The following is a 23,995-nucleotide window of genomic DNA, read 5'->3' as shown; positions in this document are numbered from 1 at the left end:
TGGACTGTGTCGAAAAATTGGCGTCAGAGGTACAATTCCTTCTAAGACGGATAAATTGTCCCCTGGGGATATTACACAGCCAACTTCTGTGATGACAGCTATCCAACGGGATATACCCGTTTCTGTCAGAGGGTTTAAAATGTTTACGCGTTTTAAAAAAAACCCACATCTCTGTAAATCTCCAAATCAAGGAACACAATTTTTTCTGAATCAATGTTCCATGAAAGTAAGATATTGTTTGGATTAGTGTTTAACTTCTGTAGAAACAGATTCAAACTACATAAGTCACCTTCCCAAATCATAACTAAGTCATCAATATATCACCTGTAACATTTTAATTGATGTGGGGGATCATTAAAAACACTTTCCTCTTCCCAAAGTGACATGAATAAATTAGCAACGCTGTGGGTTGCACTACCAGTGACTGAAATGCTCCAGGAAAGCTATTTTCATTCTGCACTAATCAAAATGACCACAGCTGATAACAGTTGAAAGTCAAATGGCATTGTGTACCATTGAGAAGGTGATTAGCTTCACCTGATTATGGAGGGTGATCATTTTTCCATTTTTTTTGTTGGTGTTGTATCTTTCTCTTGGAGTAAATACAGCTGGATAAAACAAAAACCATGTCTCTCTTCATTTCAGTTTGCAAAGCAACAAAATGTCATTCTTTTAAAGGGGGTGAATCTTTTCTTTACCCACTGTATGTCTGAAATGTGATCAATCCTGATATACTGATAGCCTATCTCATTTCTTGAGGGCTAAAAAAGCCAGGATAGTACAAATATCTCCCCACATTGACCCTTTTTTTAAGTAGGCAGTCCACGTAGTAGTAAGAGGCATGCACGCAAGTTTTTTAAAAATTTTGTCACAATTTCTTGTAAAATTAAGAAATGTTAAAAAAAAAGTTTTTTCATAATTATTTTTTCTACATACTGTCACCAGTACAGTACAGCATCATTATATAACTGGTCTGTCAGTGATCAGGGACACTGACTGGTGACAGTATGTAAAGATTATTTTTTTACAATAATATATATATTTTTTCTTTTTATTACATTTTTTTTTCTTTTAACAACTTTTTTTTTTTTTTAGCATACTATGACCAGGGCATTACAGTGTTACCATTGTAACACTGTACTACTCTGAGGAATTGAACAGGTTGTTGTTTGTTTTTTTACACACTGTGATTACTTAAATATGTGAATTTCACTGTTTTAAGCAACCATTTTTACTGAATGCATATCAATATATTCAGTGTTTACTATTGTGGTTAGCTGTGATTAGCCACAGCTAATCGCATGGTACAAATGGGCTGTGATTGGCCCTGTACCATGTGATCACTGTGACCAATCACACAAATCAACACAGTAGTACACATGGGATGGCATGAATGAAAACCATCTATTGTGTACAATGTAATGCAATCTACTGTGATTGATCAGAGCGATCACATGGTACCTACAGCGGTCAGTATCAGTCATCTAGGTAACAAATCGTTCTGCAGCACGGCCCGAAAAGACATCATATGATGTCCACTCAAAGTGGTTAAAAAAGAAGGTCTAAATGTGCTTTGTAGCTTCCTGCTTAACATTCTCACGGATAAATACTCCTTATAGACATTCTCATTGTATCCTTCTCTGTACCATAACTGATGTAACGTTTGTTTTTCACCTGTGGCCTTTGTATTATTAAAAGTTTTTTTGTGATATTTTGTCATCTAGGTGCAGAGGTCTCTTGATAGGTTTTTCCACTCTGTTGTCACAGTGAATGAAAAGAAGTACTGCTCTGTCCTGTGGTGAGTTGTTATTAATTAATATTGCAACTATTTAGTGTAATTCATTGTGAAAGTCCTGACTTAATCAACTTGTGGTATCCATTTTTCAGTTTGCACTGTTTTCTTTTTTATAATTAAACTTTATTAATTTTTTTCTTTACATATAACATTTAACATGCCTTGACACTTAAAAGGCAGCTCAATACTACCATCCTTTACTATATGGTGGTTCCTGGTCTTCCCCAAACGAAAAAAAAAAGAGGGGGGAGGGAGAACGCAGGAAGACGTTTGTGACTATAAAGAAAATTATTAATATATATGTATTCCTAGTGCTATATAATTGTGATATTTTTTATTTTTTTTAAATATATAAATTTTATTTTATTAGTGCCCAACATGGGCTAAGACAATAGGAACAAATATACATGAAAGGACATTCGAAAAACAAAAAGAAGAAACGGAAAAAAGGGGGGGAAAGGGAAGGCCACCCTCAACATCACCAAATAAAGGGAGGAATAAAACAGGGTTGATGTACATGTTCAAAAACATTGGTGCACACAGTAACTATTGACAAGTACTCCTATAATTGGCACAGTGGGGCCACGGCCCCTGTTATTCAAAGAAGGAGGGGGTCGCCAAGAGCATTGAAAAAAAGGGGGGGGGACAAAGCAGGGGGATGGAACAACAGGAAGCCCTGGGTGATTCAGGACAGCCAGAGTGCATCTGTATGGGGAGTAAGGGCTTCCTCAAGAAGTCCTAATGGGCAATACCTTCTGACGAAAAAATAAAATGGTGCCATAGCTCCCATGTCTCCTTATATTTTTCTTTTTGCTGTCCCGCCGTGTGCACTAAGTCTTCCATTGCCCTTATGTCTTCCACCCTCCGAAATCCAGCTAGCTAATGTTGGTGGGGATTGACTTTTCCACTGGAGTGGAATTCAGGATTATTTATTTTTTACCATTCCAAGTTTATTAAAGTCAAACTTGAAGCAAACAGAAAATAAGTCTTGTGCAGATGCAACTGCTCACATCGTCTATTTAAAAACATACTAGGTGTATCACAACAAAAGATAACAGGTGATCCAAAAGCAATCCAGAAAGGCTATCAATCCAAAACTTACAAATGATCAAACCTAAAAAAAAAGAAATACAAGTAATAAATTCCCAATCAAGCCTATGTCGTTCTAGGTGAACTTAACCACCCATGTCTAGCTAGACCTTTGGGAATACATTGAGGAGTGATAAACAAACTTTAATCATAACAAGCAGTTACAAACATGGCTGAATTCTGAAGTTCAATAAGTAGGGTATGGATTAAGTATAAAGGGATGAAGGGTCGAGGCCCAAGATAGAAAACTAGATGAAAGAAGTAGTTGGCATTAAATGACCAGCTGTAGATGTACAAAGGCAATCACAAATTTAGGTATCCAGATGGAATGGGGGGAGGAGCCCCCTCCTTTAACTCAGTTATACAATCATAAGTGGGGATTGGGACATGATCTCTGTATAAGCGGACGAGTACCAATAAGTTATCCATGGCTGCCACAGGCTAAAGAATTTGTCCACACCATTCGTAGTCTGAGTCAAAGTCTCCTCCATTGTGTGAATATCAGAAACCCTTTTCAGCCATTCAGCAACGGAGGGGATCCTCTGAGACCTCCAGTAAAGCGGTATTAGGGACCTTGCGGCATTCAACAAATGCCTCGTCAAGGAGTTTTTATACCTCCTCAAGGAGACAGTCGTGACCTGAAGCAAACACGCCGCCACGTCCAGAGTAATTTCAGTGTCCGTGATGTGTTTAATCAGAACCTTCACTTTGTCCCAGAACTGTGCTATACGTGGACACTGCCACCAGATGTGAAACAAAGTGCCTTTTCCCACGTGACACCTCCAACAAGACTCTGGGACCTGCGGATTCCATTTGTGAATTTTGGCTGGAGTATTGTACCAATGAGTTATCAGTTTATAGGCAGTTTCCTGCATTTTTGTACTTATTGAACATTTGTGAGTTAGTATGCAAGCATACCTCCATTGTTTGGTTGTTATCTCTGTCTGAAGCTCCTCTGCCCATCTCGCTCCGAGTCCATCCAACGCCTTATGATGTAGGTCTTGTAACCAAGAATATGTCATGGATGTGGTCCTAACGCAAGGTGCACCAGACTGACAGATTGACTCCAAAGCCGTGAGGGGTCTGGTTAGTGTACTTTTAACTGCCCGACTCCCCAAATAACTGCGAAGTTGAAAGTATGCCCACAAGGTTTTGTACCTTGAGCATTGCCCAGTCTTTCACCACGCCATTGTTGAAACAATTACCCACTAACAGGGGGTCAGACTTGTTCTTGGATTGGAAGTGTAGGTTGCCCATGCCAGGTATTAAGTCAGGGTTGTCTTTTAAGGGAGTCAGGGGGCCAGGTAGTGAGGCAAAGTCAGGGGTCTTGGTTAAGGTATGGAAGATCTCTAGTGTGTTACCAGTAAGGGGATGACGCCTCACACCAGACGGACAGCTGCCCCACAGAATCCACAGGGAAAATTTCAGAGGGATTGGGCAAAGAGCATCCTTCAAAGAAACCCATTCCTTTGCTGCCCTATGACAGTGCCAATCGACAATTCTAGTCAGGTGGGTAGCTTGATAGTATGCTCTAAAGTCTGGAATACCCATGCCACCCAATTCTCTCGGTTTCATCAAACGAGAGAACCGGACTATAGTCTTCCGTGAGTTCCATAGCAACCTCAAAACTGTGGACCTTATGGCTAAAAAAAAGGAAGCTGGAACCCGCACCGGGAGCTCATGTAACAGGTAAAGCAGACGGGGAAGGATGGTCATATTGATAATGGCCGCACGGCCAAACCAAGAAAAATGGCCCGACTGCCACCTAAGAAGGTCTTCCCTGACACGTTTAAGGAATACCGGTAAATTATGGCCAGACACATCCCCAAGGTTGGGTGTGAGCCATATTCCCAGGTACTTTAAAGCTAGAGGTACCCATCTAAAGGGGGAGGAGTCTTTCACTTGGCTGAGTGTCCTACCTGTCAAGGAGACGTTCAGGGCTTCCGACTTGGAGTAGTTGATTTTAAGATTGGAAACATAGCCGTATATCTCAAACTCCTTCAGTAGATTAGGTAAAGAGGTCAGCGGATTGGACAAAGAGAAAAGCAAATTGTCCGCATAAGCGGCTACCTTGTACTTCTTATTCGCCACATTGAAGCCCCGAATGTCTGCATTGGCTTTAACCATTCTAATGAAAGGCTCCAAGGACAGTATAAATAGCAGAGGTGAGAGAGGACACCCCTGCCTGGTGCCATTAGTTATCAAAACTGTGTCCCATAGCATACTGTTTACCTTTAGTCGTGCTGAAGGGGACTGATATAATGCAGAGATCCTAGCCATCATACGTGGTCCCAGACCAACCTTTGTGCAAGTAGGCAGCATAAAATCCCACGTAACGCGGTCAAAGGCCTTCTCCGCATCCTTAGACAGGAGAAGGCCCTCAATATGCTCAGCATGAGCCGCATGGGTCAAAAGCATAGCCTTTATAACATTATCCTTGGCCTCGCGGCCAGGCATAAAGCCCACCTGGTCTGGGCCAATCAGTGTAGACAGCATAGGGCTCAATCTGGAGGCAAGAATCTTTGCGTAGATCTTGACGTCCAGGTTCAGCAAAGAAATGGGGCTGTAGCTGGCACACTCTGCAGGATCTTTCCCCGCCTTGGGCAAAACAGTGATATGAGCAGTAAGAAAATCTGGGGTAACTATCCTAGTTTCGGACATAGTCCAAAGCCCTCCTAAGTGGTTCAACTAGAATTCGACTAAAGGTCTTGTAATAAATGGATGTGAATCCATCAGGACCCGGGCTTTTGCCTGATTTAAGGAGTTTAATAGCGAGTTCCACTTCTATTGCTGTAATAGGACCTTCCAAAAGTGAGACATCCGCATCAGAGAGAGCAGGCATACCACTTTTATCTAGGTAGTCTCTAATGATTTGTGGCCTATCCCTATCCAGCCCATCCACTCTGTGTTGGGGAGGAAGCTTCTAAAGCTTCATATAAAAATCCTGAAAGTGTCTTGCTATGGCTTCAGTGGATACGTCTAACTTGCCATCACCTCTCCTAATCCCGGAGATTTAATTTTTAGCAGTCTGTTCCCTTAGGGCCCTAGCCAATAATATGCCTGTCTTGTTTCCGGATTCATAGTAAAGGCGCTTCCTAAAAAACAGGAGCCGCTTTGATTTGTCATCGATTAACTGGTGAAGAGCTTTCCTATGTTCCAGTAGTTCAGTGGCCGAGCGAACGCTAAGGGATTGTTTGTGAAGGTTTTCTAAGTACTTTATCTTGTCCGTCAGGGTTGCAATGTGCCTCTCCCTTTCCCGTTTACGCAGTGATCCCATTTTGATGAGTTCTCCCCTGATTGTGCATTTGTGCGCTTCCCATACTGTGAGTGGGTCCATGTTAGGGGTGGAGTTTCATTCGAAAAAGTCAGTGATCGAGGAGGTCAACGTTGGCAGTAAATCAGGAGCCGTCAGGAGTGAGGCATTCAGCCTCCAGGTTTGGGGTCGCGGCACAGGAGTACCGGCCTTCAGGGTCAAAGATATCGGGGCGTGGTCCGAAAATGACTTTATGCCTATATGCGTCCCTGTCATCCAATCTAAGTCGTGTTGTGAAATAAAAAGGTAATCAATATGGGAATTTCTGTTGTGGGGGGGTGAAAAGAACATATAGTCACGCTCGTCGGGATGGTCAAACCTCCAAGTATCGATCAGATGTAAAGTCTGGAGCAGTGCTTTAAGTTGTTTAAGAATTTTGTAAGCTATGCACGTGTTCCCGTTTGAAGTGTCAGCTAGAGGATTGAGAGGCACATTGAAGTCCCCGCCAAGTATTAGACAACCTAAGGAGAACCCCAATAGCTCCTGAACTATGTGATGGCAAAAGGACACGTGAGACCTGTTTGGGAAGTAGACATTAGCCAATGTCAGCGGTGCATTTTTGTACAAGTCCTTCAAGAATACGAATCTGCACTTGAGATCTAGCATTTTTTCCTGTAGGATAAAAGGGGCATCTTTGCTTATCAAGGTTGAGACCCCCCTAGCTTTGGATTCCTCATTCGTAGCATGGTATGCCTCTATCAAGAAAGCGTCTGTCAATCTGGGTACATGGTGCATTTTAAAGTGGGTTTCTTGAAGAAACACAAAGTGTGGCCTACCTTTTTTGAGTTCACGCAATAATGTAGAGCGTCTCTCAGGGATATTCAGACCCTTGACCTTATGAGAGATCACGGTTGGACCTCGGCCGAGGTCGGTGTAGGCCATGACAGGAACTCAGAGCGAGATGAGCCGAGGTATGCCTGGAGTACACAACTTTTAAAAAGAAAAAAGAAGATAAAAATAAAAATTAAATACAAAGAATTCAAATCAGCGACAATACAGCCAGTAGTGCAATATGACCAGATAAATCCAACAGCCAACAGATAGAAAATATAAAAGAAAGAAGAGAGAGAGTGAAATGTGAGAGAATGGAGTAAATTGAGAGTGAACCTTAACAGGCAGGACCAGCCTACCTGAGAAAGGAGTAATACAGTGTGTCCCGCCCCCACCACGTAGGGACGGACACACTTGGTGTACCCCCACCAGAGGGAGACAACTGTCAACAGAAAAATGGTCAGTCTCTGGCCTCTAAGAGCTTGAGGGTATGCAAGAACACGAAAAGAAAAAAGTTATAACAAAACAATTATTTGGAGTATAACACGACACACAAAAAGTAGGTTAACTCTTGCCATCCCTGACCCTCTAAAGTCCACCCCATACCATGCATTCTATAAACGAGTAAGCAATAAGCTGACGGGGGGTATTAGTCCCAGGGTGTCTTGGATACTGCCTTAATCCAAGGATCTGCAGCATCCGCCGTAGGCAAAATATGCAGATGATGAGTAATGGGTGTAGATCCACCCCGTACATCCCCAAAATTAGTGCAAAAAAAAAGAGAGGGAAATCACTGGGCAATGTGTCAGAATGTCAGAAAGCCGGGCCATCCTAAGTAGCCAGGTTGGCGGGCTTACACAACCGAGGGGAAAGTAAAAAAGAAAAACAAACCAAGTGAGCACGATTCAATATGCAAAAACCCAGCGGGCCTAAGGTAGTCCTCTTCCTGGTCTCTGCGGTCTTCTCTGGAGGATCTTGGTGTTCCAGCCTTAGAGCTCCCAGGGGCGTTTAGGCTTCTGCTTTTTAGCTAACCTCTTCTCAGGTGTGGAGAAGGGGGATCCCGAGGGTGACCTGTCACGGGGGGGGGATCCTGGAATTCAGCATACCAGTCTGGCAGCGACATCTGGTCAAGTCCCAGGCTGAGCAGAACTCTGGCAGGTCATCATGATCGCGCAGGACATGCTGGTGGCCGTTGAGATTCACTGTCAGGGCAAATGGGAACCAGGGCCAGACTGGCCTACCGGGATATCGGGAGATCTCCCGGTAGACTGCCTGTCCTGCGGCCGGTTTCAGCTGCGGTGCTGCAGTGCTCCCTGTCCCCTCTCTCCTGCTCCTGTCCGGAGTACTGTGTATCATCACGGAGCTGGATGCTTGGGTCTGTGTAAGGCGATGACGCTGTGGCACGGTCCCGCCCCCCTAGACCGGCTCATGTGATAGTAGATAGAATCAGCGTTCAGCCTATCAGACGAACTGGTCTAGGGGGGCGGGACCGTGCCACAGCGTCACCGACAAACACAGACCCAGGCAGCCAGCCAGCTCATTGATGATACACAGGAGCCCATGCCCGCTGCACAGTCTGCCCTATGTGCCCAATAGCAGGATCGGATTCGGCAGGGGGCTGCATACAGAGGAAATTAGCTTTCTATATTTCTCCATACAGCCGCTGAATGCTTGCAGGAGGGAGAGGAGCAGAATCAAGCATTCCGCGGCTGTATGGAGGAATATAGAAAGCTAATTTCCTCTATATGCAGCCACCCTGCTTCTCCTCCTATCCAGTTATGCTTGAACTCCCCCCCAGTGTTCTCCTCACCCACCACCTCCCACTCACCCACCTCCCAAGCCCACCTCCCTCAGAACTTCACTCATAAAACCCCAATTCACCCTATCAAAGGCTTTTTCAGCATCCATTGATATTACAATCTTTGGGGTTTTCTCTGGCCCATATTGCATCCAATGAAGAAGGTGAAGTGCCCGGATGGTATTGTCCCTTGCCTGACGTCCTTTAATAAAGCCTGTCTGGTCTGGGTGAACTAAGGCCCCAATATGTTCTTGTAATCGCAGAGCTAGGATTTTGGCCAGCAGTTTAGTGTCTGAGCTGAGCAGTGAAATAGGCCTATAGTTGGCACAGTTCTGGGGATCTTTCCCTTATTTTGGGATTACAGTATTATACGCCAATAGGGCTTCTGGAGGCAGTGGATTAGTTGTATTAATTGTGTTGAAGTAATTACACAGCGGTTTTAACAGCTCTGATGAAATTTTTTTTATAATAAGTATTTGTCATTCCATCTGGACCAGGACTTTTCCCTGTCGGTAAGGCTGTTATTGCTCTGCTCAACTCTTCCACTGTAATAGAGAGCTCCATTTCTGCTATAACTGTTTCCGATAGGGTGGGCATTGATGACTCCCTTATATACTCTCGCATCTCTTCCCGTCTGAAGTCCTCTCTATCCTCTATTTGTGGGGTGACGGGTACCTAGATATTATATAGGTTTTCATAAAATTTATGAAATTCTCTCGCTATGGCCCGCGTTTCTACTATCCTTTTGTTTTGTATTAATAGGTTATGCACATGTCTGGACTCTTGTTGTTTTTTAAGTTGTTTCGCCAGTAGCCGCCCACATTTATTCCCTTGCTCATAGAACCTATGAGCAAAGTATCTGCGGTTATTATTAATTTTTCGATCTAGGCAAAGTGCAAGTTCTGATCGGAGATTCTGTAGTTGTTGAATATCTGAGAGCTCCAGATTTTTTTTATGTTTAATCTCCAATATATAAATTTTCTCTAGTAGTTCTGTCACTTCTTTAGTTCTTTCTTTCTTTATATGGGAGCCGTAAGCTATTAATTCTCCTCTTATGACCGTTTTATAGGCCTCCCATACTGCCTGTACTGAGACCTCCCCTGATGTGTTCCTTTCAAAATAATCCCTTATTTCAGCTGTCATTTCATCTACTATTTTTTTATTATCCAATATTGATTTGTTTAATCTCCACGTCCGTTCTATATAACCTGTCTGAATCTGGGAGAGTGTTAACGTTACTGGGGCATGATCTGGAATGGTTATGGATTCAATGGTGCAACTTCTTACCTTTTCTAAGTAAAATTGGTCTACCATAAATAGGTCAATATGTGAGTACATTTTATGTGTTTTAGAGTAATAACTGTAATCCTTTTTTTTCGTTATGCATCACCCGCCAGCCATCAACCAGGTGTTGGGTGCGTAAAAGTTGTTTTAAATGTTTTAAGGCCCTGAATGATAAAGATGTTTTCCCTGATGTTGTATCCAGGCTTGGGTCCAACACCGTATTAAAGTCCCCCCCTCCCCCATTATCAAACAACCTTCCCTAAATTTCTCCAGCATCCTCAACATTTTAACCAGAAAAATACTTGTCCCACTAATTGGTGCGTAGATTGACGCCAGTGTATATCGCTGTCCATATATTGTTCCTTTAATGAATAGGAAACGGCCTTCTCTGTCAGCTTATACAGACATCAAAACCCATGGGCACGTTTTCTTAATTGCAATTGTAACCCCCCTTGCCCTTGCAATAGGTGATGTTGCGTGATACCAATGGTTAAACATATATCCCGGCATATTAGGGATCCCTCCCTCCCTAAAATGCGTTTCTTTCAAGAAAGCTATGTCCGCAGCATAATGATGCAATTCCTGCCAAAGGTGGCTCCTTTTATGCTGCGTTATATGATACAATTTTTAATGCTGTAGTCATCTCTCAAAATACCCGCCATTTTCTTGTACTCTTTGCCCTTGACCAGAGGAAAAAAAAAACACAACCCATTTAAACTCTATAGCACCCCCCCTCCCCTCAGAGATACTCCCCCTCGGAGCATCCCACCTAACTGGTAGAGAGATCCGCACACACACCTTGTGCCCGGGTCTCTCCACCCCCTTACTGATAACAGTTCACCAATCCCCGTATATCATGACCAACCTAAACAACCAGATTAACCCTGGCTACCCCACTCTAATTTCTTCCTCCCCAGACGCTATTTTCTTTTATTCTTCCATTTTTGAGTCTACTAACTGCACCTTCCATGTTCCCTTTCATTTATTGTTTAGTCCTTTAGGCCTCATGATATCCATATCTCCCTTAATGCTTTTTCTCTTGTCCCCTATGGGAGACTTGCTGCCACTGTTCCTGCCGCTGTAGGGGGGTCCCTGCTTTATACAGGCCCGTCGGAACAGGAGAGGCAATGCAAGCAATTGCTTGGGGCCCCGAGCTGGAAGGGGGCCCCCAACTAGCGGGGCCCGCAGCCGAGTGGGGCCCGGTGAGGATGAATAGGATCCGCGGAGCGCTCCGGAGCCTCGGCCTAGGAAAGTCCCCGGCTTCGGCCTAGCTCCGGAGCGGCGGCCATCTTGCTCCACCCACTGTGTGTTGCCATTCGCCCGTTCTGAAGCCGGCCGAGCTCAGGGAAACGTGTTTCCTGCACACGCGCAGTAACGCGATGGCGCCACTGGCGCCATTTTTAAATAGATCACAGGGGCTGGAGGGGACGTGCCCGGACCGCAGCAAGATGTCGGCGGAGGTGGTCATGGACGGGCCGGATGAAAAGTGGGGACACCTGGCGGCGATAGTCCTGGCCCCGGGAGGCAGCAAGGGGATCCCGCTGAAGACCATCCGGACACTGGCTGTGGGAAGCCGCTCATCGCCTGGGTACTGCGGGATGCCATAGACTCCTGACAGCTTGACAGGTCAGTGACACGCCCCCTTTTGCAACAAGCCTCCTCTGCAGATTTAAAGGAGAGGTTCACCCTAAAAACGACTTTCTCTTATTACATTTGCCCCCCACATTACAATACAATTATGCCTATTAGTTTTTTTTTTGATGCTTTACATACCTTAATACAGCATATTCACCCGTGGCTTCCGGGTTGCGAGTCCCGCGGGAGTGGGCGTCCCTAACATGCTGGTGATTGACGTTTTGACAAAAAACGAGCTCCCCCCGTCGCGTAAGCCGCGTCACGATTGGCGAAAGGAGCCGAACGGCGAGTCGGCGCTATACTGCGCATCGCCGTTTGGCTCCTTTCGCCAACCGTGACGCGGCTTACGCGACGGGGGGAGCTCGTTTTTTGTCAAAACGTCAATCACCAGCATGTTAGGAACGCCCACTCCCGCGGGACTCGCAACCCCGAAGCCACGGGTGAATATGCTGTATCAAGGTATGTAAAGCATCAAAAAAACCTAATAGGCATAATCGTATTGTAATGTGGGGGGCAAATGTAATAAGAGAAAGTCGTTTTTAGGGTGAACCTCCCCTTTAATCATTAGGAACATTCTTCTGGTGCATGCTGGAAGATATGAATTATAAATAAATAATGTTTATTTAGTGTTCCCCTGCAAAGTCTAAACGCACATAGACGAATCGGTTCTGAATCCTAAGGGTCCTTTCACACTAGCGGACCGTTCGTCCGCTCATTACAAGTCCGTTTACGGACTTGTAATGAATCCCTATGGGATCGCGTCCGTTAGCGGATGGAGCATCCGCTAACGTCCGCGTCCGTCGGGATCCGCTTTTCCGAACGGAAGAAACCCTATTTTTTTTCCGTCCGGCGGAACGGATCGGATGCAGACGGACAGACGGTCTGTCTGCATCCGATCCCCCATAGGGGACAGCGGAGCAGAGACAGGGCGGTCTCTGCACTGTGTGCGGGGACCGCCCTATCCGCCGACAGCTCAGCGGGGATGACGGAGGATCCCCGCTGAGCTTTGGCGGACACACGGAGCGGACACAGAAACGGTCCGCTCCGTGTGAAAGGACCCTAAGAATTAAGACAAATACCAAATGGTGAAAATCGGCATGTATACTATCTATAGAATTGCACTATCCTTTTAAAGGGTTTCTATTTTGTAAGGAACCATTTTTCCTCTGAATTCATTGGTTGATCTACACCATATGGAGCCCTCTTTTATATGTCATGCTATGCTGGGGCACTAGTGATTCATCTTGCCCCACCATCACCCCTTCCATCCACCCGGCTGTTGGTTTTCTGCTTGCTGTGGTTCTGCGCTGTGTGTGCGGGGGGGGGGGGGGGGGGGCTCCATGTCCATTTTGCTTGGGGCCCCCTAATTCCTTCAAACGGCCCTGGCTTTATATACCCTCCAGTCTACAAAGTCTACTGATGGGAGGTCCAGTGTAGCAACAAAAAACTGTAGATCGTCTTTGGTGCGTAGAGTTGCTGTTTTACCATTCCTAGAGGCCGTCAAACTAAACGGAAACCCCCAACGGTAGTTAACCCCCTTCGACCGCAGGGCTATAGTTGGAGACCCTCCTCCATAGTCCGCCTGGGCCTGTCCCACTGCTTGAACCCCACGACTTGGTGTCAGTGGTTTACGGACAGTCTGCTTCCCGTTGTTTCCGATATTGTCTATGCCCCCACTTTTCTTCTCCACCTGTCTTACTGTGTGCACCCCCTTCTCCACACATTCCCGCTGCCTTTAGCAGGCTGCTGTGCGGCCTGGCGTCGCGTGGTCATTGCCAGTCACAGTATTGCATATATGTATCTACTTTTGTATATGTATCTACTTTTGAGGTTCCGCAGTAATTTTTCACATGGGTGTATTATGTAGGCGGGGGGTACCGTAGAACAGGAGATATAAAAATGGCAATAACTCCTCTGTTTTTGTATAGCGACTCTATTATAACTTTACACTCTATTTTACTTCCTGTTCTCCAAGTCTTCCAGCTTATTCCACCAACTGTACTTTGTCAAGAAAAGGAAAGACAAAAACAAAAGAGAAAAAGGGGTTTAGAGGCTAGACAATCCTGGCGGGAGCACTATATTTCCCGTTCAGACCCTTAAAGCTCCTCACGGAGGGAGAGGAAGCCCAGCACAAGCCTTATGTCATGAATATGCAACAAGTCTGTCTGCTTACCTGATCTCCATGTGTTCATTAGAGGCTGACCCTGTTCAGGTTCCCCTTTTTATCACTTCCTCTTCCTGTATGGCTCCACCCTAGTCCATCCCAGGAAGCCTATATAACGTTGCTCTACAGGTCTGCAGTGCTGTTCAACAGTGTTCCTATGCTTAGTTCCTGTCTGCAGTGTAGTTTACTAGTTCCTGTTTGCAGAGTGCTACGATCATCTTCCGTGTACCGTTTTGGCTTGTTCCCGACTTCCTTGTCTGCCTGTGCCTTTGACTGTTTGCATGTCCCACGGTTATCCTTGTCTGCCTGTTGCCCTGACCTCGGCCTGCCCATCACCGCTGTTTGTCCTGCTGGCTGCTTCCCCTTTCTCCCTGCGGAGTGTGACTTAAGGAATCCCGGGAACGCGACCTGGACCCAGTTGCGGCCAAGACCATCCTTACCATCAAAGGCTCTGGTGAATACAAAACTGGGTCTTAGACTCCGCGCCCTGGGTGATCTTGGGTTACGCTTCCTCCCTGCTAGCAGTAGTCGGCTATAGGGTTCACTTCCCTGTGGTGCATCCCAAACCCCTACGGGGTGCACTTTTTACCTGGCCACGGGTGACCTGACACCTTATAAGTCAAGTCCATTCATAACCTTTAGAGGGAACAGGAAGTATAGTAGAATATTTTTGTTTTCCCTTTTTCAGCCTCTTCACTCAGTTACCCTTTGCAGTGTCTAGTAGTTTAACAGTCACTTTTAATAGTCACTTTAACCATTAGGCTATTCTGTCCACGGTGGCTGTTGGGGGGGGGGGAGATTTACAGCCCCAAAAGTATCAAGCGATTCCAAAGTTGCACAGTCTAGGAAGCCAAACTAAAGACATCACAGTACAGTATTTAGTTCTACGCCACTCCTCCTTGTCCGGCACCCACTGTCTAATTTCTCTGATATGCTTTTTTATCCGTGCGTAAGACACATGAAGCAGGGAATATACACAAAAAGGAAAATCTTTCCTACCCGTGCCTTCAATCCTTCAGCTCTGGTATCTCCAGGGGGGGGGTCGTCCCCACACTAATGGAGTTGGAGGTTGCCTTTGTTAGGCTTCACATACCCAGAGGGGGTCATCCGGGGATCCATCGGCACAGCACGCCCCCACATGCACATCACATCACACTAGGCTGCCTTTTGCTCCTCCACGCCGTCACACCGTCTGCTCCACTCCGCTCCACCTCCAGGCAGCCCCCGCCACAGCACCTCCACTGTATCTTAGTCCTCCGTCGTTCGCGGGGAGCAGGGGGGGCTTTCACCGTCACACACTATCCAACGCTGGGGGCAAGGCGCAGCGGCTGCTCAGTGAGACAATCCTGCTTGCGCTGCTGTCAGATCGCAGGGAACAGCATCGGATCTCTCATCGGGCACAGTTCTCTCTCTCTCTCTCGGCGCGGGGGGGGCGGGAGATGTGAGGCCAGTCAGCAGCAGTCAGCCCGCTCAGCTCAGCTCAGGTACGTCTGGAGCTCATTTCCTTAATCACAGCAGGGAGCTTGGGAGAAGAGCTTCATCTTTATAGATCATTTCCCCCTTCCACACCCCCCCTCCCCACCTCCTCCTGATCCCTTAATGAGCTGAAAAAGGAGAGAAGCGAGGGAGATGAAAAAAAAAACACCTTTTATTATTAATTATTATCTTCCTCTTCCCTTCTTCGCTTCCCCCTTTCAATCCTTCTCCCTCTATCCCCTCTCAACTATAGGGTCCTCTTTATTTTCTCATATTTGTTTATTCTATCCTTCTGCTATTGTTTCCTTTGCTGTAAGCCTCCAGTCCGGGCCGGTCCCTGGAATCGGGATCTCCAATTTTTACACAGAATTCTGCAGTCTCTTTGATAAATCGTAATCTAGCAAATATCCCATTTTTCCTGCCGATCAGGCATGCGGGAAAGCCCCAATTGTATTGCACTCCATGTTGCTGTAGGGTCGCTAAAAGTGGTTTTAAAGTTCTTCTCCTTTTTAGAGTTTCCTGAGAGAGATCCTGAAAGATTTGGATATTATTTTCTTCAAATTTTATCAGCGACTTTTCTCTGTTTCCTCCAAATATGATTATTTTCTTGCCAATTTTTGAATCCCACTATAATATCTCTCGGTTTCTCGTGGGATATTTCTCTTGGCCTTCTTAATGTATGTGCCCGTTCCACTTTATTGGGTTTGTAATTTCTTTATCAATAACTGGATTGAATATCTTTTTTTATAAATTCTGTTAGATCTTCATTTTGAGGGGCTTCAGGTACTCTGCAGATTCTTAGATTTTTTTTCTCCTATCTCTGTTCTCTTGATCTTCTATTCTGTATGCCTGTTCTTGGTGGTCTCTTTTTATACTTTTAATTTCACCTTCTAATTTTTTTATTTTCACTAGATTAAAATCCATTGATTCTTCCACTTCCTCAACTCGTTCCAGCATTTGACCGAAGTTTCTATGCATTATTGACATATCGTTTTTTAGCGATTTTTCCAAGGCCGTCGGCATTAATTGCATCTCTGTTTTAGTTGGAGGTAATTCTGGATTTGAAGATTGGGGTTTGTCTGCTCTCCTCTGTTCCTGGGTATCATCCAGGTCTGGGTCTATTTTTTTTTCTCCTTACTTTCCATGTGGCTAGCCGTCTGCCCTTGCTGTTTATCAGTTGTCTGCTTTCCTCTATTTCCTCCCTGTGTTACATATTTGTTCATTGGGCCCGGGCTTGAGTTCGGGGGGAGACTTAGATGGGGTCGACTTTGGGGTTGCTCCTCCTCTTCCTGACCTGCCCCTCATCTTCAGCTCTATTGAGTGATTTCCCTAATTTCCCTGTTCTCTTGTTTAACCGATAGTGGGGTGGGGTGGTGAGTATTTTAAGTATATAGATGTATAGGTATCTGAATGAGGTCTTTGAAGGTGTTGACCTTCCTTCCTTATAAAAAATAAATAAAAAATTTCCACGGCTGAATCTCCTTTTTCTTTCCACTGTTTAACTTTCAAAAGACGTGTACCCAGTTCTTGCACCGGTGTTGTTTCATAGGTAAACAGTCAATAGTCGCCACCTTCTGCCTCAGTGTTACCACGGGGACCATTCACTCCCTAGGCATCTTATAGGTGCCTCACTGGGGTGTTTATATTATTTTGTTCACATATACTGTATACCTCAGTGATATTCTTTTCAAACAGTCTCTCCTTTTTTACACAATATTTACACAGTATTCGTTGACAATAGCAATTCCTTGTACTCACCACCTCCACTTTGGTGACTTTATTTAGGGACTTTTCCTTTGCGACTGGTTTCCACTCGTGATTGCAGACACGGAACCACAGCCAAGGAGAGGCAGGGAATATGTGGGGGATCCCCTCAGAGAGTCCGCCAGGAGTTTTAATGCACTTTCAGTGAGGCTGCAGTAAAGATTCCACATTCAGCCCTCATCCAGGTCCGTTCGAAGGTTCTCCTGGCGACCAGGGCTATTGCAATGCTGATCGCCTTTCTCCTGTCCCGTTCCTCCCTCTCTACAGGGGGAGGGAGGAAGGCAGGGGACTCGCTTCCTCGGGTCCCTGTATGTTTCAGTGCTCGAGTACAGCCGCACATAGGAGAGGTGGACTGCCGCGTTCTACATTACCCAGCAGTACAGAAATACAAGCGGGAAGGCGGGCAGGCAGGCAAGACTATCTCCCTGCCTGCTTCATATGAGGTACGAGTTGGGAGCGCGAGGTTTCCAGCTACGCTCCAAGGATCTCCTCCAGCAGCGCCATCACGAGACTCCTCCCTCTGAGGTCAGCCCCCTTTAATGCAAATCCTTGTGACTATTCTGGGCAGGAGATTAAAATTGAATTTCCCACGGAAAGTTAGGTATTGATTATGGGTTGGCCTCCCTTTATTCCATATTCCAACATGGGATCCTTTGAAGTGAGTGTGTGTACAACAATGAGAGTTTAGATCTCCATTGTTTGTATACACAAGCCTAGGCACTGTCTTGTCTGCTTAACCTAGATTCATTGGATGCTCTGTTACATTGATACAAAGCTAAATTAAATATATTCATAATTACAATATTTTACAGCTATTAATGGGGATTTCACATAAACTCATACGGCAACAGACTCGAGGTATAGTTTTCTCGTAAAATTGCTGCAATGTATGGTGTGCTAAAAACTCATGTGAATCCAATATTGGATCAGGGTTAGTCACCTTATTAGGGATGAGCTTTATGTTCAGGTCGAGCATGAGTTCGACTCGAACATTGACTGTTTGCCCGTTTGCCAAATAGCAAACAATTTGGGGTGTTCGCAGTAAATTCAAAAGCCGCAGAACACCGTTTAAAAGTCTATGGGAGAAATTAAAAGTTCTCATTTTAAAGTTTAATAAGCAAGTTATTGTCATAAAAAGTGTTTGGGGACCCGGTCCTGCCCTAGGGACATGTATTCATGCAAAAAGAAAGTTTTAAAAACAAACGTTTTTTCGGGAGCAGTGATTTTAATAATGCTTAAAGTGAAACAATAAAAGTGAAATATACCTTTAAATTTTGTACCTGGGGGGTGTCTATAGTATTCCTGTAAAGTAGCGCATGTTCCCCGTGTTTATAACAGTCCCTGCACAAAATAACATTTCTAAAGGAAAAAAACTAATTTAAAACTATGTGTGGCTATAATGAATTGTCATGTCCCAGCAATACAGATAAAAGTAATTGAAAAAAATGACATGGGTACCCCCCCCCCAGTCCATTACCAGGCCCCTTTGGTCTGGTATGAATATTAAGGAGAACCCTGAACCAAAAACAAATGCGTGAGGGTCCCCCCAAATTCCATTACCAGGCCCTTCAGGTCTGGTATGGATATTAAGGGGAACCCTGTGCCAAATTAAACAAAATGGTGTAGGGTTCCTCCCAAAAATCCATACCAGACCCTCATCCGTGCATGCAACCTGGCAGGCCGCAGGAAAAGAGGGGCGACGAAAGAGCGCCCCCTCCTAAATTGTACCCCTACCATTTCACCCAAAAAAGGGGAAAAAACACACACACAAAGTTAAGTCCTTTAATAAAAAATATTCCAGTGCTGTAATCCTTCTACGAGTCTGACCCGCCGCTACGAACGATACAGCCCCCATAAGAGGCTCCCGACCGAATGACGATCGACCCATCTGACAGCTCTTTTATAACTGAGGATGGGGCCACCCGTGATGTGGACCGGTGACCCTGCCCCACTCTGACGCAACAGGGGGTTTCCAGCGCTTTCCCCGTGGTGTCACGGGTGGCTCTGCCCCTTCTATGTTTCTTTCTATGTTCTTTGATCTCTCTGGGGATGTTGGTACAGTAGACATATTGATACTTTCCTCCCATATAATATTATCTATTATCCTTTACAAATATTAAATTGTATGTAATTTATAATAGCTTTGACATTACTATGTATATGAATGTAGGACACCTAGGCTACATTTGCATGGATGACAAATGCTGGTGCCAATGACAGTGGCTGAAATCTGCTGTGAGTGGCTAGCTGCAGCCGGCGAGCCCTACGCACTTCAATGACAGGTTGGTGGTGGCCGCAGCTATCTGTGTGTGCCTTTAGCAGTGATCACAGCAGGCAATTGCTGGCTGGGCAGACTGCCATGGATAGCTGCAGCTGCCGCTGACCTGTCATTAAAGTGTACAGGGTTTACTGGCCCTAAGCTGCTAACAGGTGGCAGAAACAGCAGCAGGAATTGGCAGATTTCCACTGCTGTTATTTTAGCCTTACTTTTCTAGTTATTTATTAAAAAAAAAAATTAATTTCAGGGATAAGTCCAAGAAGCTAGCAGAGCAGGCTGCTGCCATTGTTTGTCTTCGGACACTGGAGCTCCCTGAAGGAAAGATTGGTGAAGAAGAAAGTGACCTTGTTCACAAAAGGAAGAGAAAAATGCAGTATCAGAATGTTGGCTCAGGAAACCTGTCAGAAATGCCTCAGACAAAGAAACTACACCAAGAGGATGACAAAACAGAAGGAAAAGATAAAGAAAGTTGAACTCATATTTTGGTATATTAAATTTTTTTCCAAAGATAAGCAGTAATGAATGTAATTACACAAAGGAAATAAAAACATAAATCATAGACACTGAATTCTTATGCATTCTTTATTTAAGATCAGTTTTTACATAGAGTGTGGCAAGCAGTGTTAATTTAGTCTACTAAATTAATATTATTTTAGTCCACTAAAATACGAGTAAAACAATTCAGATGACTAATATATGACCAAAACTAAAATGGCATTATAGTCAGAAGACTATATCTAAAATTAAATTGAAATTTGATGTCAATATTAACACTGGCAGCAAGCAAAAGAATTATCCAGAAAAATCAATAAGTACATCATGATCAGGCAAATATATACAGTAGAACACATCATGTATAAACAAGGAATTTTAAAGAATGGGTTACAATAAGCACAAAACCTACTATGGAAGAGACCCAATGGGGAATGTCGTTCTATATACCAGGTCAACTTGCAGTGCATTACACGGTCATGGCCGGGATACATATTTATTTATTTTTTCATAATTCATTGAACACTCAGCTAAGGAGTCATCACACCAGAGGAACGACCCCCCCCCCCTTTCCCCCCAACCAGAAAAGATTGAGTGAATCAGGTCCATTAACAAACCTTATGTTGAAACAAAGTCCCCTGAACAATAGTGCCCCTTTTCACAAAACCAAAAGATATTTACCTGTTTTTTTTCCCTTCCTGAAACCACTTTAAACAAGTGTTAACCTTTGTAATATATATTTAAGATTTAATATCTCAAAAATATGATGTGGGTTAAATGAGTTATTTTGACCAGGAGTGAAAGTGTTAACATAATAACATTTATTACATGTAGTTGGTAATCTATCTTTTACACAGAAAATATTGGGTTAAAGTAAAATAATTACATGGAGGAATACAGAGTATATTCTATTAAAACATTACTGTACAAACATATTCAGTTACAAGTAAAACAGACCTTTTCCATTGACACCCTTTTAGTACCATCCTGAAGGCTGCCATTCCATAAAAAGAGCTTCCACTCCCATCTACTCAGTATATCCCTGCATGCTAATGCCCCATAGCTTGGATCATGATTGGAGGGCTAAAAAGGGGGGGAGGTTTTGGGACTTTAAATGAGATGCGTTTTTAGCAAAATGCAATTATATATATATATATATATATATATATATATATATATATATATATATATATATATATATATATATATATATATATATATATATATATATATATATATTATATATGGAATATAAAAATGTTTCCATAATACCCAGGCTCAAAGTTGCCAACCAAAAAAGCAACAAACCAAATTAACCTGTCTAGCTGTAAGCATTAAAAACAGAGGTTTAGTTGCACGCATTTGCAAATACCTGTGTAAGCTACAGGCCCCGTCAAGGCTCTCTGTGTACTGCAGTTCCTAACTATGAATTTTAAAGTCTCCTCAGTAGGAGTGCTAATCAATCGATAGGGGGCAGGTGATCATCTGACCATGCCCCTACCCATAGCTGGTCTGGCAAAAAAAGAGCACTGGAAAAAACAAAAGAAATACAAGAGTGGAACTAATCATGCCTACCAAACCAAAACACCACCAAACCAAGAGCGGACCACATCAACCTGGGTCAGCTAGTCAAAAAATGACAATGCATAATTAACTGTCCGTGGTAAATCTGTGGAGGCACTTTATTCCACTCCTGAAACGCATCTCCATCCCTGGATAATGTAGAAAAAGTGAGGAAGTTGGGACTTTACATGAGGCATATGATAAACTACAACCATAGGCCTCCATCCCTGTAAATGGATAAAAAGGGGGGGGAGGTTTTGGGACTTAAAATGAGATGCGTTTTTAGCAAAATGCAATTAAAGATATATATATATATATATATATATATATATATATATATATATATATATATATATATATATATATATATATATATATATACACACACAGTGCCTTGAGAAAATATTCGGCCCCCTTGAACTTTGCGACCTTTTGCCACATTTCATGCTTCAAACATAAAGATATAAAACTGTAATTTTTTTTTAAGAATCAACAAGTGGGACACAATCATGAAGTGGAACAAAATGTATTGGATATTTCAAACTTTTTTAACAAATAATAAACTGAAAAATTGGGCGTGCAAAATTATTCAGCCCCCTTAAGTTAATACTTTGTAGCGCCACCTTTTGCTGCTATTATAGCTGTAAGTCGCTTGGGGTATGTCTCTATCAGTTTTGCACATCAAGAGACTGAAATTTTTGCCTATTCCTCCTTGCAAAACTGCTCGAGCTCAGTGAGGTTGGATGGAGAGCGTTTGTGAACAGCAGTTTTCAGTTCTTTCCACAGATTCTCGATTGGATTCAGGTCTGGACTTTGACTTGGCCATTCTAACACCTGGATATGTTTATTTGTGAACCATTCCATTGTAGATTTTGCTTTATGTTTTGGATCATTGTCTTGTTGGAAGACAAATCTCCGTCCCAGTCTCATTTTAACCATCTTCCCTGTCCCTGCTGAAGAAAAGCAGGCCCAAACCATGATGCTGCCACCACCATGTTTGACAGTGGGGATGGTGTGTTCAGGGTGATGAGCTGTGTTGCTTTTACGCCAAACATAATGTTTTGCATTGTTGCCAAAAAGTTAGATTTTGGTTTCATCTGACCAGAGCACCTTCTTCCATATGTTTGGTGTGTCTCCCAGGTGGCTTGTGGCAAACTTTAAACGACACTTTTTATGGATATCTTTAAGAAATGTCTTTCTTCTTGCCACTCTTCCATAAAGGCCAGATTTGTGCAGTATACGACTGATTGTTGTCCTATGGACAGAGTCTCCCACCTCATATGTAGATCTCTGCAGTTCATCCAGAGTGATCATGATCAGTTTTCTCATTGCATCTCTGATCAGTTTTCTCATTGTATGAGCTGAAAGTTTAGAGGGACGGCCAGGTCTTCGTAGATTTGCAGTGGTCTGATACTCCTTCCATTTCAATATTATCGCTTGGACAGTGCTCCTTGGGATGTTTAAAGCTTGAGAAATCTTTTTATATCCAAATCCGGCTTTAAACTTCTCCCACAGTATCTCGGACCTGCCTGGTGTGTTCATTGTTCTTCAGGATGCTCTCTGCGCTTTAAACGGACCTCTGAGACTATCACAGTGTAGGTGCATTTATACGGAGACTTGATTACACACCGGTGGATTCTATTTATCATCATTAGTCATTTAGGTCAACATTGGATCATTCAGAGATCCTCACTGAACTTCTGGAGAGAGTTTGCTGCACTGAAAGTAAAGGGGCTGAATAATTTTGCACGCCCAATTTTTCAGGTTTTTATTTGTTAAAAAAGTTTGAAATATCCAATAAATTTTGTTCCTCTTCATGATTGTGTCACACTTGTTGTTGATTCTTCAAAAAAATTACAGTTTTACATCTTTATGTTTGAAGCCTGAAATGTGGCAAAAGGTCGCAAAGTTCAAGGGGGCCGAATACTTTCGCAAGGCACTATATATATATATAATTAATGGAATATAAAAATGTTTCCATAATACCCAGGCTCAAAGTTACCAACCAAAAAAGCAACAAACCAAATTAACCTGTCTAGCTGTAAGCATTAAAAACAGAGGTTTAGTTACACGCATTTGCAAATACCTGTGTAAGCTGCAGGCCCCCGTCAAGGCTCTCTTTGTACTGCAGTTCCTAACTATGAATTTTAAAGTCTCCTCAGTAGGAGGCACTTTATTCCACTCCTGAAACGCATCTCCATCCCTGGATAATGTAGAAAAAGTGGGGGAGGTTTTGGGACTTTAAATGAGGTGTGTTTTTAGCAAAATGCAATTAAAATGGATATTTTTATCCATTTACAGGGATGGAGGCCTATGGTTGTAGTTTATCATATGCCTCATGTAAAGTCCCAACTTCCCCACTTTTTCTACATGATTGGAGGGCTTACTACATACGTCAGCCCCCTTTAATGGAAAACCTGGTGACTATTCTGGGCAGGAGATTTAATTGAATTTTCCCGGGAAGTTAAGTATTGATTACAGGTTGGCCTCCCTTCATTGCATATCCCAGCATGGGATCCTTTGAAGTGAGTAGGTGTAAAACAATGGAATTGGCTCTCCATTGTTTGTTTATA

General features: G+C 43.7%; 1 protein-coding gene across 6 annotated transcripts in view; it reads left to right on the top strand.

Annotated features, from left to right (window-relative positions):
- DUS2 (dihydrouridine synthase 2) overlaps positions 1-19,930 on the top strand; it is a 901,714-nt gene extending 881,784 nt beyond the window's left edge. For 5 of the 6 annotated variants that reach the window (XM_040328788.1, XM_040328789.1, XM_040328790.1 and 2 more), the window contains 2 exons: positions 1,725-1,798; positions 19,615-19,930. In XM_040328788.1, coding sequence (XP_040184722.1) covers positions 1,725-1,798; positions 19,615-19,840 — 300 coding nt within the window. In that variant the 3' untranslated portion in view covers positions 19,841-19,930. The remainder of the gene's footprint in view (positions 1-1,724; positions 1,799-19,614) is intronic. The other variant, XM_040328793.1, reaches the window with a different exon arrangement.
- Positions 19,931-23,995: the final 4,065 nt, after the last annotated feature.

The sequence above is a fragment of the Rana temporaria genome, chromosome 11, assembly GCF_905171775.1.
Source record: "Rana temporaria chromosome 11, aRanTem1.1, whole genome shotgun sequence".
NCBI classification, from domain to species: domain Eukaryota; kingdom Metazoa; phylum Chordata; class Amphibia; order Anura; family Ranidae; genus Rana; species Rana temporaria.
The sequence above is the reverse complement of the archived record's forward strand: the minus strand, read 5'-3'. Positions and strand labels throughout refer to the sequence as shown.